Below are 18,359 nucleotides of genomic sequence, written 5' to 3'. Positions count from 1 at the left end.
CAATAATCTACACTGAAACAGCGGATTCAAATGCCATTTGTTAAAGGAAAGATCAGAAAAGACTATTGATGTATGGGACTTGGTCAGAGCTTGACAGGACCTTTCCAGTACACAGTTCATGGATCAGTTTCTTCCTTCATTTCACAAGTGTAAGTGTGAATTAAATGGTTGCCTCCTTGTTTTCTCTACCTTGCATAATATGTATTAAATTTTGTTTTGTTACTTGTAATTGCTTTACGCGGCTTGTACTGTATCTAGTTAACTCTTTATATTCACATATCTTGTCTAAAACCACAATGAAAACTCAAATTGTGGCACTTATTTTAGGAATTTAAATGTGTTTGTGAGCTCGCTATCCTCTGCTGTTTGTCGTTACACCATCAGCTGTTTTCACATACATGTGGCAGTATGGATTACTGGAAAGATTAATACTGAATGTGTGTCACTGTTTTACGTATGGTTAAGAATAGAGCAATATGCTAGCGTTAAACTGCATTGCTTTAATGCACTATTGCATTGAGCTCGCACATACTCTGCACTTTGGCTGCTTCAACAATGTTGATAATGTTTCTCTCTGTCGACCAATCACAGACTGAGACTGAGACTCATATTGGAGTCATTGAGATAATTAGATAAAATGTATTTAATGCATAATAAATGCATTTTATAATACAATGAAAGTATTTTTTGACCTTGCATGCATATCAGGCTGTTGTTGGAGACCCCCAAAACCAAAATATGACCTTTTTAAATGCATAATAGGGGCTCTTTAATAAATAATGCCTCATTGGCTTGTTTTGTTGGGTGTAAAATTAAATATCGACCTCTTTGAGAGAAAGAAGTCTTGTGTGCTGTACATACTTCAAACAAATGTAGGTTAATCTTTCAAATAAAACTAGGCATTCAGACAACAACTGTTTGTTTCCTTTAACTTTGGGTTTTCCTATGTTTTATAATAGATTGTACATTTTATTTTCAAAACTGAAGATTCCCTCAACTTTTATTCACCTTTCCCATGTCATAAACCTATATGAGTTTCTTACTTGTGTTGAACAAAAAGTGAGATATTTTGAAGAAAGCTGGAAACATGTAAACATTGACTTGTTTTTCCTAGTGGAGAGCGGGGACAAACGTAACATGGGACGAAAGGAACAAAGTGATTTTCTCAAAGCCCTGACAACATTTGCTCTTCAGACTATAACAGAACATTCAGGATGCAACCCTTGAAGGAGCTGCCAAATTCCATGTGATTTTGGGACTGTATCCCACGGTTAGCTCTGAATTTCAGTTTTTAAGAGCAAAAAGTTAATCATTGTTGAGTTTTTTTATTATTATTACAAGTTGTGTTTCTGGCGTCATGGTGGCACAGTGGTTAGCACGATCGCCTCACAGCAAGAAGATTCGAGCCCCGGCTGGGTCAGTTGGCGTTTCTGTGTGTGTGCATGTTCTCGCCGTGTTTGTGTGGGTTTCCTCCAAGTGCTCCGGTTTCCCCCACGGTCCAAAGACATGCAGTATAGGTGAATTGAATAAACTAAATTGGCCTTAGTGTATAAGTGTGAATGCAAGAGTGTATAGATGTTTCCCAGTGTTTGGTTGTGGCTAGAAGGCCATCTGCTGTGTAAAACATGTGCTGGATAAGTTGGCGGTTCATTCTGCTTTGGTGACCCCTGATGAATAAAGGGACTAAGCCGAAAAGAAAATGAAAGAATGAAAGTTGTGTTTCTCTTTTCATGTGTCACAGTGATGATCAATCTACAGGTTAATTTAGTGCAATAACACAGCATTGAGTTTGAAATGTCTGAGTTTTTCAGTTAAAAAGGAAATCAGGTTTAAATGGCAAGAGTTGCTTTGGAGACTAAAGTAACACTCTTATTTATGTCTCACTGCTAATAGACAAATCTTATTTTTCACTTCCACGTTAGAGTTTTCAGTGTTTGGTTTCAGATGTTTAATAAAAATTTATGCATATTGCCAATAATATTAAAAATATTCAAATATTTTAACATTTGGCATTGTTGGGTTGCTTTCGAAACATTGATGGATCTGAAATTTAAAATGAAAATACAGTTTAATGTTTTTTTGCAAAAATAAAGGACAAAATATGTTTGCAGTTCACATTACAGGGTCATAGACAGATAGACAGACAAATAAACAAGATTAAGCCACTAAATCTTGCAGATATTGTTACTTTTGACTTACCTGTGTGTTACTTTCGTCCTTGCTGATGGGGTCAAAAGTAACAATGTGCAACCTTTGTTTAAAGTGAAGTTATATTGAAGCTGTTGTACATTGATTCAAAATAAGACCTGATTTTGATAGACCACTGTTGTGAGTTAGTGACCACAGCAAAAATATATTTCTGCTAAAAACATTATCTTTTAAAAAGTGTTTTTATGAAAAATGTTACTTTCGTCCCTGCTCTCCCCTACTACAGAAGTCGAGGTTACCAGTTCTTAGCTTTCTTCCAAATATCTTCTTTTACGTTCAGCAGATAAACTCATTAAGCTTTGAAACTAAATGATGGTGAGTAAATAGTGAGTAAATTAAAATGTTTGGGTGAACTGTCCCTTTAAAAGCACTCCGTTGAAAGGATCAGCTAATTATAGCATGTCCCCTCTTCTTTCATTTTATTAAATCTACGAATAATGGCAATAGAACTGAACAACCCACCATGCACAATGCATGAATAAATAATAACCGAAACTGTGACATGATCTCGACACTCAAGCAGATATATATCTGTATTATATATCTGTGAAGAGCTCAAATTAAATAAGGCCAAGCGAAACGATATTTTCGCATTGTTGTGCTTTTCATATTGATAAACTTGACACTAAGTAAGGTAACGCTGACGTCAACAACCTATCTTCATGTAGGGAAAAAGTAGGGAAAACAGTCTGGTGAGTGACAGCCCAAAGAGCCAATGGCGCTGTCCGCAGCGGCTGTTCTTTAAAGAGTACTCCAATAGGCGTCGAGGAAGGGAGGGGGTGAGGCAATTGGGCGTCGAGGCGAAGTTAGGTTGACGAATGGTAACCAACAAGAGGACTACGAGTTAAAAATTGGAATATTTGATCATCTGACTGGCTTTAACGTTACGTGAACGGACTCGGAGTCCGTTAAGGGGAACCCACGGATGATATTGTCGGTTCTGGAGGCCGCCGTGCGTTTGGATGTGTTTCGGGAAGACCTCCGCTTCTCGCGCATAGGTCGCGCGACAGATTAGCTGCGGCGTGCTGAGAGACCGAGTTCAAGAAATCACAAGTTGCACGCGCGAGAGGAGGAAGACCCTTCCGCGCGATTTTACTGCTGCCCGCCCGACAAATGTGGACGCTTGGCTCTCCTATTATGACGTAGTTGGCGGTTCGTGACACATTGTTGACTCAAGTGTAGTTACATCTGATGAAAGAGGCCCTAAAGTACCTGGCTAAATGATTGTAATTTCATGTTAACGGATGGCAACCACTGCGATTTTGACAGATTCGGAGATTTCGAGATATTTGGCATCGGCTTGTTTTTGTTCGTGATTCTGTTTAATTCACGAACACCGGGCTGTTGTGAAACTTGCAATTCGCTTCTCCGCTTTTTAATTTATTTTGAATAATCAACAGTGATCGAAAATGGCTTTTGGTAGTGTTATTTACTTGTCTTGAATTCAATCTTTCATGCAGCCTTTCACGTTTGATAGGATGTGAAAATGTCTGGCACATCTTAAGCACCAAAGATGATGGACTTTATAGTAACGTTAAAATATTTCGACTTCTAATCCAGTGCTTCATATCAACAACAAAAACCTGGAGACCTGTTAACGTGAGACTGTTATTTATACATAATCGATTTAACTTGCTTCTTAAAAATCCATTTCGAGGATTTTTCTGTGAATGTTTCAACTTCACAGACACTCAGAGCATCTTCTGGATTTACAAAAGTCTCAATGTCGGTGGACGAAGCCTGTTTTAAAGGTTCAGCATTTTTCACACAGGGGAAACGATTAGAAACAAGCTGCACTTAAAGTGAGAGTGTTTAAAGAAAGAACCCCGGTTAAAATGGCAAGTGAATGCACCTACGATTCTGATGACACCTTTCGCACTACTAAACTCTCAGCGGACGAGCAGCGGGCACGCGCGGGATTTGTGAACGGCGGCTGCGCGTCCGTTTCAGCTTCAGCCTTCTTCGAGGTCATCGACGGCTCGCTTTTCCGCAAAAAGTTGGAGAAGGGTTTCATCCAGTATCGGGAGGTTCTGGCTGAAGACAAGCGACTTCAGTCTGTTGCCACCTTCCACGAGAAGAGACCCGGCAAGTTGCACCACACCCTCGAGGACACATACAGGCTGGTGGCCGAGCACTACTGGTGGGAAGGTTTGTCATTTTTCTTTTGCTTCTTTTGTTTTTGTAAATATATTTTTGTAACTACCAATACACGATAATGAAGTACCTGTTTTAGATTTGTTTTTATCCGAACTTTGAAGTAAATCATCATTGAGGAATTTTAAGTAAGTTAATGAAGCATTAATTAAAACATTGGTATTAACTTGTTTATATTTATGAATATATAATACTGTGTATGTGTTTATGAGAGCTGTCAACATCCTTCGTGCAACAGCGACTATTGGCCATGTAAGTTTATGCAAATGATCCACCTGACTCTGTTGAATACAGGGGATTAAAATCTGTTGTTAATTTACTAACCTTCGGGCCATTTGAGATATATGGTTAGTACTTTAATTAAGATTTTTTTGCTGGAAATGGCATTCTTGATGGTTCATACAAGTCACCAAGCAAAATAAAATCTCCTATGACTCCTTATGGACCCAGCAAACAATTTTGTGTTTGATAGATGTCTAATAGACATCTAAAGGTAAACAGCTTGGCTAAATTTGGGCTGTCAGTGAAAATCTAATAGACATCTAAGAACAGCCCAAAACAAGACTAGTCATCAAATAGACATATTAGACAGACTTTATATGTGTAGTCATTTTGGTTTATTTGATGACTAGGCTAGTTTTGGCCTATTCTATTGTATTTGTCTATTAGATTTTCACTGACAGTCCAAATTTAGCCTTGTTTTAGCCAAGACGACTGTTTAGACGTCTATTAGACATCTTTTAAAACTAAAAAATGCTTGCTGGGCAGTGAAACAGTTTAATGTACATTAAGTGTTAGGAATCTGATAAGTAAGTCTTCCCAGTTGAGATCATTCATGTGAACGAAATTGTACTCATAAATTGCAGCGTTTAGGATAAAAGTAGCTAAAAAGAACATCTTTACTGAATGATACAAAAACAGATCCACCCTCTCCATTGTAAACAAACAGCATAAAGTTGTGAGATTGTGTCTGTGTGAATTACAGTAAATCATAATGTAACTAAAAGCTTGCACTACAGACAGAGTCATGAAACCGCTCATGACAGTTTACTTTAATACATGTAATAATTAATAGTTTCACAGCATTAAACACAATTTTGTTTTAGTTCTATTTTTTCAACTCCACTAAAACGTTTTTAATGGTCTACAGAAAAAATTGTAACCTACATCATTTATGGCCTGAAGATTAACCAATTTATAGCAAAATATAATTTAAGCTGAAAGGGATAGTTCTCCCAAAATTGGAAATTCTGTCATAATTTACTTACCCTAAAGTTGTCTTCCTTTGTATTAAACAAACAAACAAACAAACAAACAAACAAAAAGAAACCTTTTGATCAAGTGAAGAGCGGGTAAATGATGACAGAATTGTCAGTGAGTGCATTTACATGGACACCAATTATCCATTAAGACGTGGAGTATGCCAATTTTAGTCGCATTATTTAAGTGCACTGCAGACATGTAAACGCCTCAATCAAAGGCGTTTTCCCATTCGGTGTGCGGTATCAAATTTTATTATAACAACACTCTTCCAGCAGTTCATACTCACATCCAATATCATTTGTCACAGGGGCATGAATGAAATGTTGCTAAATGAAAGTGAAAGTGCCAAACTGCAGTTAAAGTTGAAAAATTAAAAATGAAACGCCTGAAATTACACAAAACTCGAAATGTGGATAGCATGGTGACGCAATCACATTAATTGAAATATGTGCCATAACATGTAAAACAGAATCATGAAAGAAACATTCACAAAGCAACTCATTTAAACACCTTAATCATATTATTGTCTTATTCTGATTAATGCAAGTAATTCAATTACTGATGTCCATGTAAACGTAGTCATTTTTGTGTGAACTATCCCTTTGATGTTCTACTGCTGTAACAAGTATTGTATTGTTCCATACCAGTTTAGTTCCTTTCTTCTACTGAACACAAAGCAAGATATTTTGCAGAATGTTGGAAAGCAACAGTGATTGACTTCCTAACATTTTTAAGAATGGCTTTTTTTGTGTTTAACAGAAGAAAGAAATTCATAAAAGCTTAGAACCATTTGAGTGTAAGTACATGGTGAGTACATTTAACATGCAAAGTGTACAGATATGGCATACATCTATTCACAAATGAGTAAAAATCACAGCGAACAGTGTATCAAGCTCTCAAAAGTCTTATTATGGAGAAAAGGTTGCCTTTTCAAACTCACCTGACTTTTACTGATTGTCGTGAGAGTGGCACCAATGATGATGGCTCTGATGTAGGCATGGAATGATAACCGTTTTCAAGGAATACCGCGGTTTGGAGAAGTCAAGGTTTTGGAACTGCCAAAATTTTCTGTAATACCGTTCCTAAGATATGTGTAAGATTTTTTTATTTCCTTTTTTTTTAGGACAACAGTATCTTCAGAAAAAAATTATCCAAAGATGTTTTTGAATTGTAAAGAAATCTGTGTTTTTGAAACAAATGAAGACGGCAGAAGTCAATGATTCATTTGAATTATTTAGCCTGACATGTTTACTGTTCCAAAATATTATAAATCTTTCAAAAAATAAAATATATTTTGTTCAAAGTGGAAAAAAGTTTTTGTTTTTTACCCAGACATTTAAAAGAATATATTTTAGAGCAGTGATCACAATACCACCAAACTGTGATATTTTTATCCAAGGTTATCATACCGTCAGAATCTTATGCCCATGCCTACTCTGATATAGCCGAACCTCTGATTTGAGGAGATTTGATGTGCATTGGAGCTGGCTTATTTCAGTGTGGCTTTTTATGCTGCGTTACAACTTTATGGAGGTTTTAGAGGGCAGGGATGATGAATCTCTGTCAGGGACACCTTATCTCAAGAAATCTTATGATGTTTATAATTCCTCAACTGTTTCTGGAATGTCAGATACACTTTTTGTTATGCTTGGTATTTAGATGATAGCTTTGTGATGGACTAACTAAAAGGTTGGTTTGAATTCGGGTTGGTTGATTAAACACTTAAGACACTTAACCTTGAGTTATTCCAGGAGCTTTGAACCTGTAATTTGCATACTAATAGCTTTGGATTAATGTCTATTTAGGATACGTATTCAGGATGCACAGTATACAGGTACTGGAAAACACTGATATAGATTATGGATCATAAAAACAGATGAATCTCCATTAATGAACTCGAAAACCAGTGAATAAGGTTACATTACTAGAGGTGAAATTGGCATTATTTTTACAGATAAAAGAAATGATAAATGTCAACAAACTGACCTTATTGCCTGTATGCAAGCTATAAATCTGTGGGAACGCATCAAAACTTGACAAGCTTTTGTCACTTGCTCATCCTGATCTTTTGTGAAAATGTAGAGATCAACAGGTGCGTGCATGATTTATCTTTCATAAAAGTAGATTGAGTTGACTTTGATTCAAAAGTTAACTAATCAACACAAATACAGACGATGTGATGAGTAAAATGAAAGCTCAAACATGCATGTATATTTGTATGTGTGTGTATGAGAGACACGCTAGAACCAGCTTAGATTTGGTCATATAATTGTAATAATTAATTTACACTTGCATTTAAAACAATCAAATATGAATCAAATTTGAATGAAGCAAGAGTTTTTCTATATTATATTTAGTGTAATAGTATGAATCTGAAATCTGAAAAATCAATAGAAAAGAGAAATAACTTGATTTTGAGCTTTTGTTTACTCATCCTTTACATTTTCATTAATCTCACTTTCTCTTTTTATATATATATATATATATATACCAAAATTCATCACGCCACGGCTACATTACAGCTTCTCATTCAAAACATTCAGACATTGTTGTTTTTTTAATAACGGGTAATAATCGTAACAAAATGTATTAAAAGGTAAGTGAATTATAACAGCACAACCTTTTCTGTAACCGTAAGAGTGCTGTGCGTTATTTGTTTAACCCTTTAATGTGACGTGCTGACTGACTGACTGACAGGTGCGTGAGGCCAGCAAACACGACATAGCTTTCAGTTAAGATGAACAAAGTTTACATAATTATACTTTATATATATAGATAAAGGTATGTAGTTGTGCAGACAATGACTTTATTTTGCTGGAGTTTATTGCAGTTTCACTTTACTTCAGGAGGCATTAATGCCGCTCTGTAGGTCTATTGGAGAAATTCATAAATATTCCTAGCAAATCTTATAAATGTTGGAGACATACTTGTTTCATATAAACGCTATAAATCGCACTTCAGCATTGTTTATTTGAGAGCGCACAAGTAGATCTGCGCTTGAGCAGCGTATATTGGAGGGGGCGTGCAAGAAGTTTTGTGCACGAACAGAGGAAATCGGCGCGCAAGCAAAAAGATTCGCATGCTCGTAAATGCGATCTCGACATGTAATACTGCGCTCACGACATTTGTCATTGAAATAATGCCATAGGTAGTTGGTAGATTTGTGTAAAAGACCTGCTGCACAGCTGGAAAAAATCCTAGAGGAAACACTGTGTGTGTGTGTATATATATATATATATATATATATATATATATATATATATATATATATATATATATATATATATATATGTGGTATTGATACTGAGACATTACATTCTAGTATTGTCTCAAATCCAAAATTAGGGTATCTGGTCATTCCTACTACTATGAGCTAGAGCTGCACGATTCTGGCTAAAATGAGAATCTTAAATTTTTTTGCTTAAAATAAAAATCACGATTTTCTCACGATTCTGTAGATGTAAAATAAAGCTTAATATGAGTAAGCAATTATTATTGTTTTTTCTCAAACATATGGTAAAACAACAACAATAATAATACGTGTATTTCTACTGGTTTCTATAAATAATTGTTCTACTTGTAATAATTTTGATGTTGAATTATGTTTGAGATGTAGGCTTGCAATCTGTCATTTGACAACATTATTAGATCATTTTATTCTCTGGTAAAATCATCATTACATAGGCCAGAGTAGTTATACTGACACTGTAAACATTTATTTTCATGCACAACTGTGTGTTCGCTATGAAAGAAAAACATATTAAATGCTTGTCTCAATCATAACTCTAAAATACGATATGATCATTTAAATTATCTGCACGCTTTCGGTTTCATTTTCACTGCTAAGGGCTGTTCATACTTCGCGCGCGGCTCCCAAATGATCTCTCTGTGCCACGAACTGAATATTATTTACAACTTTATTACCTGTTACTCACAGCCTATGCAGGTTCTGTTCACTAAAGTAGACGAGTGCGCGTCTATCATTAAGTTGAGCGCGCGCCCGCCCACTCTGTGGTAACAGCTCACGGTCAGCAGCCACGTCACGTAAGATTTCCCGGCCGCGAATACAGCATTATATGAAGACAGAAATTACATTTTTAGGCGAATTATACCTTATAAATACAGTATGTGACGCTTTCAACATCATTTGGAGGTGTCCATGTTGCTGAGCAATGTATGTGAAACAATGAAAAGACTCGTGCTGCCGCCTTTGCTTCTCTCCTGAACTTGAAAATAATATGATTGGCAGATTCGTAGAAATGCTGGATTAAGATCGTCTAGGGGGTTGAATCGAGATCGAGATCTTTTTTCGATTAATTGTGCAGCTCTACTATGAGCACGCACATCATTGTTATATCCTTCTAGGGCTTGAGTGTCCACACACATGGACAGCACCTTTTAGCTCTTAATTGGCTATTTAAAATACTTTGAATATTTTATATTTTGTTACAGACACACAGTGCCATCCTGCAACTGTTTTGCAGCATATGAAATGTCCCAAACACTATTTTTAACTGTTCAAAATGAGAAAAAAAGTAGTTTTTTACTCTCTGATAGTCAAAGCAAATAAAAAAAAATCTCTGTTAAATATGCATAAAAAAATTCAGGAAAAAAACTGTTTTATGCAAATTCGAACCTCGAGTCCACATGCACATGCACATGGACATAATTTTTCTCTAAAAGTACATCATATCAAAAGATGATACTTAGGTTTGTATTCTAATTGGGTTCTAATAAGCCCAAATAGCAAAGAGAAATAAAATTGCATGTAAAAAAACACCTTGGGCCTTAAGAGGATAGAGGTAAAATGCGCTGGTCAAAGTAATCCTCAGAACTGCCTTTATTGGTTGATCTCCACAATTAGAGCCAAATGTCAGCTAAAGTTGAGTTTTAGCTATTGATTTTCTGTCAAGGGCTTGTAAATTTCGGACCGCATTGACTCCCTACAGTTGGTTGATAAGCTCGATCTTCAATGCATTTATCTCAGGTACTGTCCCATTGAAATAGTCTGAGGTTAAGAGTCATGTGATTGGTCATGTGACTAGTCATAAAAGTTCATGGATCAGCATGATTCTGAGGTTGAATCACACAAACTTTCATTTAGAACTTCTGTGCTACACTACTCCACAGTCCCTTGAGAACTGTTTCGAGGATGATATATGTTTTTACTTCACACTCGGTGGTAAGTTGGGACTTGTTGTGATGGGAGTAATAAAAAGTTCTGAACTTTCAGTGCTGAATGAATTGCTCAATGATTTCTCAATTCAGTGTACTGGGGCTGAACAGCAGTAAATTCTGTCCCTGCCAAAAAGCAAAAAAAGTCTAATTAATTTGTTATAAACTTAGCAAAATATTTATTGAGAACAAAAAAATAAAAACATTAAATTTAAAATTGGAGTTGTTAATGAATAGGACCCATATACCCATATTATTCACCCCTTCACCCCTTCATTTAAAATGTAAAGTAGGTAAGTAATATTTTATATATATATATGAAAATATATTTGTACCACTGTTTCTATTGGCAGGTTTGTGATTTTACTGACTAAAGCTCTACTTCTAAGAGTTTAATAGGACATAGCTCTGTTCAAAACTTTTGATCTTTAATGCCAAGCACCTGCTGTGAAGTGAAATTCCTACACAAACTAAGTTTGCCATTTTGTCTAATGTGAAAGTGAAAGAGAATGGGTTATGCCCACACAGAACTAAGCAACTTGTGGAATTGGAGCGGTTTGAGAGAACTGACTTTCATTTTGCATGGTTGATACAATGACAAATTGTTCTCTGTAATAATTTTGTAAATGTACGTTGTTCTTCCTTTTTAGGAATGTATTTTCAGGTCAGAGACTATGTCTTAGGCTGTGAGGAATGCCAACTCAGTCAGTCTGAAAGATCCATGGTAAGACTGACTTTTTAAAATTCGTTATCCATGTCTCATTCAGGTTTACTGCTTGTTTTGAATTACTCTCTTACTTTCACTTTTTATGTCTCCAGTGTTCAGATGTAAGTCTTATCTCCAGAATGGTGGAATCCCACAGTCATCAAGTCTTAAGTAAACTCAATAGCCAACGGGAAGCAGGACTCTTTTGTGATATTACACTGAAAACTGGTGGCGGCCAGTCTTTCGTTGCTCATAAGGCAGTCCTTGCTGCAGTGAGTGAATATTTTCAGGAGTTATTTACCGAAATGGACACAGCCACTGATCCCCAGTCACATGTTGACCTCACAGGTATGGGTGCAGTACATATTCAAGCAAAATCACTGTAAATCAGTGTTTGTTCACACTTGTATTTATATAAAAAGGGTATTTCTAAAATTGAGCTTATTCCACACCTTAAGGGGAGTTATTGTAATTCTGAAAATTCTAGTAATTTATTTCCTATTAGTTTTCCTACTTTACAGAATCTGTCACATTTGTGTTCCAGCAAATCCTTGTCTTTTTTAGACTGTCAGAATCAGAATCAGTTTTATTGCCAAGTGTGCTTCACACACACAAGGAATTTGTTTTGGCTACAGAATCATGATCTCATTTCAGTGCTAAAATGTATTTTTTAGTTCTGAGCATTAATCCGTTATCATTCATCTTTATCATACAGGTTTCAGTGAACAGAGCTTGCTTGCTCTCTTAGAGTTCTGTTACACTTCCACCCTCAATCTGAATCTGGATATCTTGACAGAGGTTTGTACTATGGCCCGCCATCTACGCATGTGGCCTGCTCTTGAGGTTTGCTCTGCTATCAAAAGGGAGCGAGAAACTTGCCAGTTACATCCCATGCACAGTACTCCTGGAGAACCAAATAATTCAGTGGCTGGACCTATTAGGAAAGACCACTCCTTAACTTCAGGGGGTAAAGTGGGACACAAGAGGAAGAGACCGAATGAGGAAGGAGAAGGCTCAGGTTCTTCCTGTTGCATCCAAGCACAGTACAGAGAGCACACTGTTGATAGGCTCACAGATGAGTCTGAAACAGAAACCTCAAACCCTCAGTTTCAGTGCCAACCACTGTCCAGTTTTCAGGTTGAGGAAAACGGCTTTCCCTGCAGTCCAAATCGCAGAATGAAACTTATGGACTTCAAATCTCCATCCTGCAAGAAAAAAACATCCACCCGCCCTACATCATCTGTCATCTCAACATCTCCTTGCACATCAACTCGTTCTTCTTCTCCATCACGTCGTCTGCTTCGTTCTTCACCTGGCGCTGCACTTGCTTTGCGCAGACTCCTGCCCAAAATTGACCTCTCCACCAAAAGAAAGAAGAAGACCTCTTCTTACCGGGTATATAAGCCCCAGTATGAAATCTCAGTGACTCCGTCCAAGTCTCAGGCAAAATCTTTCACTCGTGTTACCTCACTAAATGTAAAGCAGGAGGATGTAGAAGAGGATGTATGTAAACAAGTCCCTCAGGATGAGGTGCACAGCCCACGTGCTCAGGAGAAATACCGCCTTCTTAGCTTTCTTGGCTTGCGGAGAAAATCTCTGGTCCCAGGTCCAGAGGAACTGTCTGGCTGGGGCCAAAAAAAACGACTGAGGAAGTTAAAAGTCAGTGACTATTCTCTCACAGCTCGACGTAAACCTCGTGCACAAGATGTCCCACTGAGTTTTGGGACGAGTTTAGGGGTTCTTGCTGCTGTTAATCCTACTCTGTCTCTCTGTGACATGAGCAGAATGGACTTGCTGAACAGACCAGTGAAAGTAGAACTCCAAGAATCTTGGAATCAACAGAGGTCTAAAAGAAAAAGACCTGATCCTGTTCAAACAATTGCAAGAACTACACGTAGCAGGTCATTGCTGCAGACAGACTCCAGTGCAATCGATCGTCCCATCAGACGTCACCACAAAAATCAAGACAAAGCACCTTCCTCACCTGCACGAAAAGGCAGAGGACCAGCGCACAATCCCTCTTCCCCTTCAAAAAGCACTATGCTTAGAATAAAACGAGACTCTTCAGACAGTGCCATCCTACAGCCTATTCACCGTCGCAATACTGTCTGCAGCTCACAGGGAACTCCATCTAAAGGAGTAGGACGTAGGGGTCGCCCACCAGCAGATCGCACTGTAAGGGTAGCCACAACAATGTCGCGGCACAAACCTGGGCCTCCTCCAACAGGTAAACCTAAGAGTTCAAAACAAATTGAAAGCAAAACAAAATGCAGTCGTGCTTCAGGAATGCCTCAAGGAAGACACAGCAGAACAGAAAGAGGAACACAGGTGAAGGAGAATAGAAAAGTTATGAAATGTGGAACCAGAAAAAAGAGTCCAGAGGTTCAATATAATGTTATGAACTGGGATGGTTCCAACCATCAGCATCTTCATAGCCATCCTCTTTACAAAACCATAAAGGAAGAACCAGCTGACCCATTGCCCCTAGCTCACCCATTCCCAACCAATGATCCCTCAGATTTGGGGAAGCGTCAGAGCAAACCACCCGTCAAACTGTTGGATCAAGGCTTCCTCTTTGGCCTCTGTCGGCCACCAAGTGGCATCAAACGAGAAGAGGAGAGTGTGGACATCTACCTGACTCGGTCAGTGTCTCACGGAAGTAGTTCCAATTGTGATTTGTCACCTGGCAGGAAAGATCGGGTGAGGGCCAGGTTAATGCCAGATCGGACGGGTCTAAATGGGCCTCACTGGGCTGGACTTGGCAACAGACAATCACCCTTTTCCCAAAGAATTGGCATTCGAGTGAAAACAGAGAAAAATGAAACAAACACATCACATGTTAGCCGAAGTTCAAGACACCCCCAGGTCAGTAAGAGGAGTTGCAAAGTGACAAAAGAGCCTACAAAGACAAAGGTGAGTAAAGGTTTTTCTCATGCTAACAATTGATGATGTTTATTTACATACTACGTAACTATTTTATAAACATTTGTGCAATCTATTTTATAAACACTTGTCAGTCATTGGAAAGAATGATGCTAAATTTAAACTAGTAATAAACATGAAATGACTCATGTTTTTTTTTTTTTTTTGTCTCTGTAGAATGTAAATAAGCTGCTTCCTCTGAGCAGTCGCCGTTCCGTCCTACTGGAATCCATCCGACGGGCACGTCTGAAACAGCAGAAGAGTCCTCAAGACAAGTCCTCCAAAGGACCACATACTTGCCTGCAGTGTAGAGCCTCCTACAGGGATTGTGATGCCCTTATAATGCACCAGATCAGGCATATTGAAGGCAAACACTGGCCCTGCCCGGTATGTAAAATAGTGGTGACATCAGTGCATCTACAGTGTCTATAGTGCATAGGTCTCAAACTCAGTTCCCTGAGGACCGCAGCTCAGAATCTGAATCAGAATCAGAAAGAGCTTTATTGCCAGGTATGTTCACACATACAAGGAATTTGTTTTCGTGACAAAGCTTCTACAGTGCAACAGGATTACTGAGACAGGACAAAAAACAGATAATAAATATATTAAATAAAAAAAAAAATTGAAAATAGAAAAAAAAAAGAAATAAAAAAAAAATTGAAATTTTTTTTTTTAAAAACTCTGCAGTTTTGCTCCAACCCTGATCAAACACAGCTGACCCAACTAACAAAGGTGTTCATGGCTCTTTTAAACACCTCGATTATGTGAATCAGCTGTGTTTGATAGGGTTGGAGGAAAACTGTGCAGAGCTGTGGCCCTCCAGGAATTGAGTTTGAGACCTATGCTATAGTGCATCCTCATGCAGATAAAGATGATTCCGTATCAGTTTAGTATCAAACCAAATGACATAATTTGTTGCTGTAGCATACTATGGCAAAGGAGGCAAGATGCATGTGCAAGTATAAGCCTACATTTGGGAGCAGCAGAACATAATGTTGAACAAGTTGTTATTTTATGTTTGATACATTTAAGAAAATTGCCTTCTTTAAGCAGGTAAAATGAATGGTTCTGTTCTTATACCTGACTGCTTTTAATTAAGTCAAATTGAGGATGCAGTCTATTGTGATATCACCCATATGCCCATTTTGTCAGTAAAACCTCCAGCTTGTGCGTTCATATTGAGCATATTGAGTTTGCTACACAGAGTTCACTAATAAACTATGCAAAAGGGTTTTAAAAATTAATTTGATTTAATCAGACGATTATGATGTCAAGACAGCCCTTCTGCGATAATCACAGCTGTTTGTGTAGCTTCTCAGTAATCTAACGATCTGTAGTGTGTAGTAAAAGCTGCAAGCAGGGTATCCACGGGGTCCTAAAGTCTTAAATCTCAAAAGCTAAATTTATAAAGTCTTAAATCTACTGAAATGTTGTGTTGTAGGTCTTAAATCTTTTTAACATGTCTTCATTTTCCTTTGTTCATGTATAGCTACCCAATCTGGCCATTTACACCCATACAATCCATCTCAATAAAACATTTTATTTATAAATAGCATTTAATTACTTTCCTTATAGTAACATTTGCTTAAGTTCTCCATTTATTCCCTGCTGAGGAGACTGACCTGACCTCTATTTTGATTATTAAATTAATATTATTGTAGACTGAAGTATTTGACAGCTATGTTTTGTTCTACTCTTGGTAAAGGTTAACTTCAGTCAGGTGTTTGAAATAAACCATACTGTGAGAAGATTCCATATTCATGTCTATTTAGACCATTTCAATGTAGTCATGTCATTGTACCCATGAACATTTCCTGCTTGTTATCAAACTATTTCATAACTGTAACATGAGGTAATTCAATCATAACTTAATGTTAAAACAGCTATCATAACATTATTTATCAATATGTGGCTCTTTTTGGATTCTCAGAAATATAAAACAGGAAATACATTGGAACCATTGTTTATGTTTACATCCCTCAACATGGTCTATTGGGGACAACTGCATAAATAAATAATAAATTACATGAAATTAACCCGAAAATAAATGAAAGACATTTTGTGAATTAGAATTTTGAGACCAGGCTTGAACAAACTGTCTATACTAGATGTCGAATTGGACATTCTAGGTTGATTCATTTGTATTTACAGAATAACGATGCACCACCTAAATGTAATTACTGCCAAGCTGCTCTTACCATGAAACACATTTTGTTAGACTGTGGAAGTTTGAATACCGTTAGACACTATTTTTATAAGGAGAGTACTTTGATGGCTATTTTTAAAAAGGTACCACCAGGAAGAATCTTAAATTATTTATCAAAAATTGAACTGAAAAATCATATTTAACTTTGAATCTATTTTTATGTGAATTTTATTTATTTGTTTCATATATTTGTCTAAGTAACTTTTTATTGTAATACGAAGTTGTTTTTATTGTGATATTTTTATGTATATCTATTTTGTCATGAAATAGCCATAAGTTGCGGATGTGGCAATAAATAACATGCTCTATTGGTTACCCAATGAAAGCAGCCTGTCTATCTACTTTAGGGAGCTAAAATAAAAGGTTGAGGTAAAGATGATTTATTGCCCTTAGAGTAAAAGACCACCATTTGGAGTTGGCGTAGGATATTGGTAGAGCATGGGATTGAAGTTGGATCTCAAACCCGTTTCTTCTTGTTCACTCCATCATTTTGGCCCACTCTTTATTAAACAGAAAAAAACTTTACTTCAGCCATCCAACCGCTCTGGCTTTGTAGTTCTGTATCTGGTTTCTTCCTATTTTCAAACTTCATTCTCTCTCTTGCAGTTATGCAGCAAGACGTTCTTCAGACAGAGAAATGTGAGAAATCACATAAGGACACACAACACCAAGCTCTACAAATGCCGCCAGTGCATTGCTGCTCAGTGAGGTCAGTCTGTAATCTACAGATGTCTCAATCTTTGGGTTTTCATTTATTTTCACATACGTTTTAATGTACGGCTTTCAAATTTTAGGCGAAAAGCTACAGGATTAAATGAAGAGGAACAAAGCTTTGTTCTTTAAATAACGCTGTAAATACCAAGGATCTGTGATGTATGACAATAAGGTTGAGTTTATTGATGTAAATAATTTGATGATGGTTTAATGGTCTTTTTGCTCAATAATTGTTGTTGTTATTTAAGTAACTAAACTGAAGTTGCTTCGGAATTGATACAGATGTGTTGAAGCTGAACTTGAACCCATGGTGTTTTTTTCTCAGGGGGCGAAGCCTGATGGTCAAGGTGATATATGTGTATAATGAGAATTGTGTAGAATGCTTTAAATTTGTTAATACTAATGTAATTATACAGTTGTTATTACTATTGTTATTATTATGATTATTTTTTATAAATGGCATAATCTTGAGTGCACTTAATGTTAGCTTTGTTTTGAAACCTAAGAAAGAAGCGATGGACTGGGATGTACTTGAATGATTGTTGGAGTGGAGCCGATGGACTGTCTGGCAATGTTTTAGAGAAACCTATTACAGAAATTAGTCAGGAATTTTTCAATGAAGGTTGGGTAAATGGGGTTCGAGTTGTTCTAGAAATCTCAGAATGGCGAGATGCCATTTTGTGAAAACATTTGTTTGACTACAGCTTTTCAAATCGAGAGTTACTGTGTCTTTCAAAACAAGGGAATCCCAAAATGTCTAATGTGATTTTTTGTTTCCCCCTTTCTCCTCCTCCTCCTTTGATAATTCCTTGTCTGACTTTTTATGCATATCCTTCTTTAACACAAAATGCAATGGACTTATATGAAGTTTTAAATGTTGAGGTGTTTTGTCTGAAAACACAAGTTTAAAATGTAGAACGACCAAATAGCCATATAAATAAATTTTGCATTTTAAAATTTACACATTTGCATCGTGTGTGTGTGTGTGTGTGTACGTACATTCAGGTATTT

The 18,359-nt window shown here is 37.0% G+C and overlaps 1 protein-coding gene across 1 annotated transcript; it reads left to right on the top strand.

The window, feature by feature from the left end:
- The first annotated feature begins 2,996 nt into the window (after positions 1 to 2,996).
- si:dkey-229b18.3 (uncharacterized) lies at positions 2,997 to 18,309 on the top strand. The gene is made up of 7 exons (XM_056465437.1): positions 2,997 to 4,356; positions 11,451 to 11,524; positions 11,620 to 11,854; positions 12,222 to 14,419; positions 14,606 to 14,815; positions 17,241 to 17,343; positions 17,429 to 18,309. Exons 1-6 carry the CDS (start codon positions 4,044 to 4,046, stop codon positions 17,340 to 17,342), a joined length of 3,132 nt encoding a protein of 1,043 aa, XP_056321412.1. The 5' UTR covers positions 2,997 to 4,043; the 3' UTR covers position 17,343; positions 17,429 to 18,309.
- Positions 18,310 to 18,359: the final 50 nt, after the last annotated feature.

The sequence above is a fragment of the Danio aesculapii genome, chromosome 9, assembly GCF_903798145.1.
Source record: "Danio aesculapii chromosome 9, fDanAes4.1, whole genome shotgun sequence".
In the NCBI taxonomy this organism is placed as follows: domain Eukaryota; kingdom Metazoa; phylum Chordata; class Actinopteri; order Cypriniformes; family Danionidae; genus Danio; species Danio aesculapii.
The sequence above is the reverse complement of the archived record's forward strand: the minus strand, read 5'-3'. Positions and strand labels throughout refer to the sequence as shown.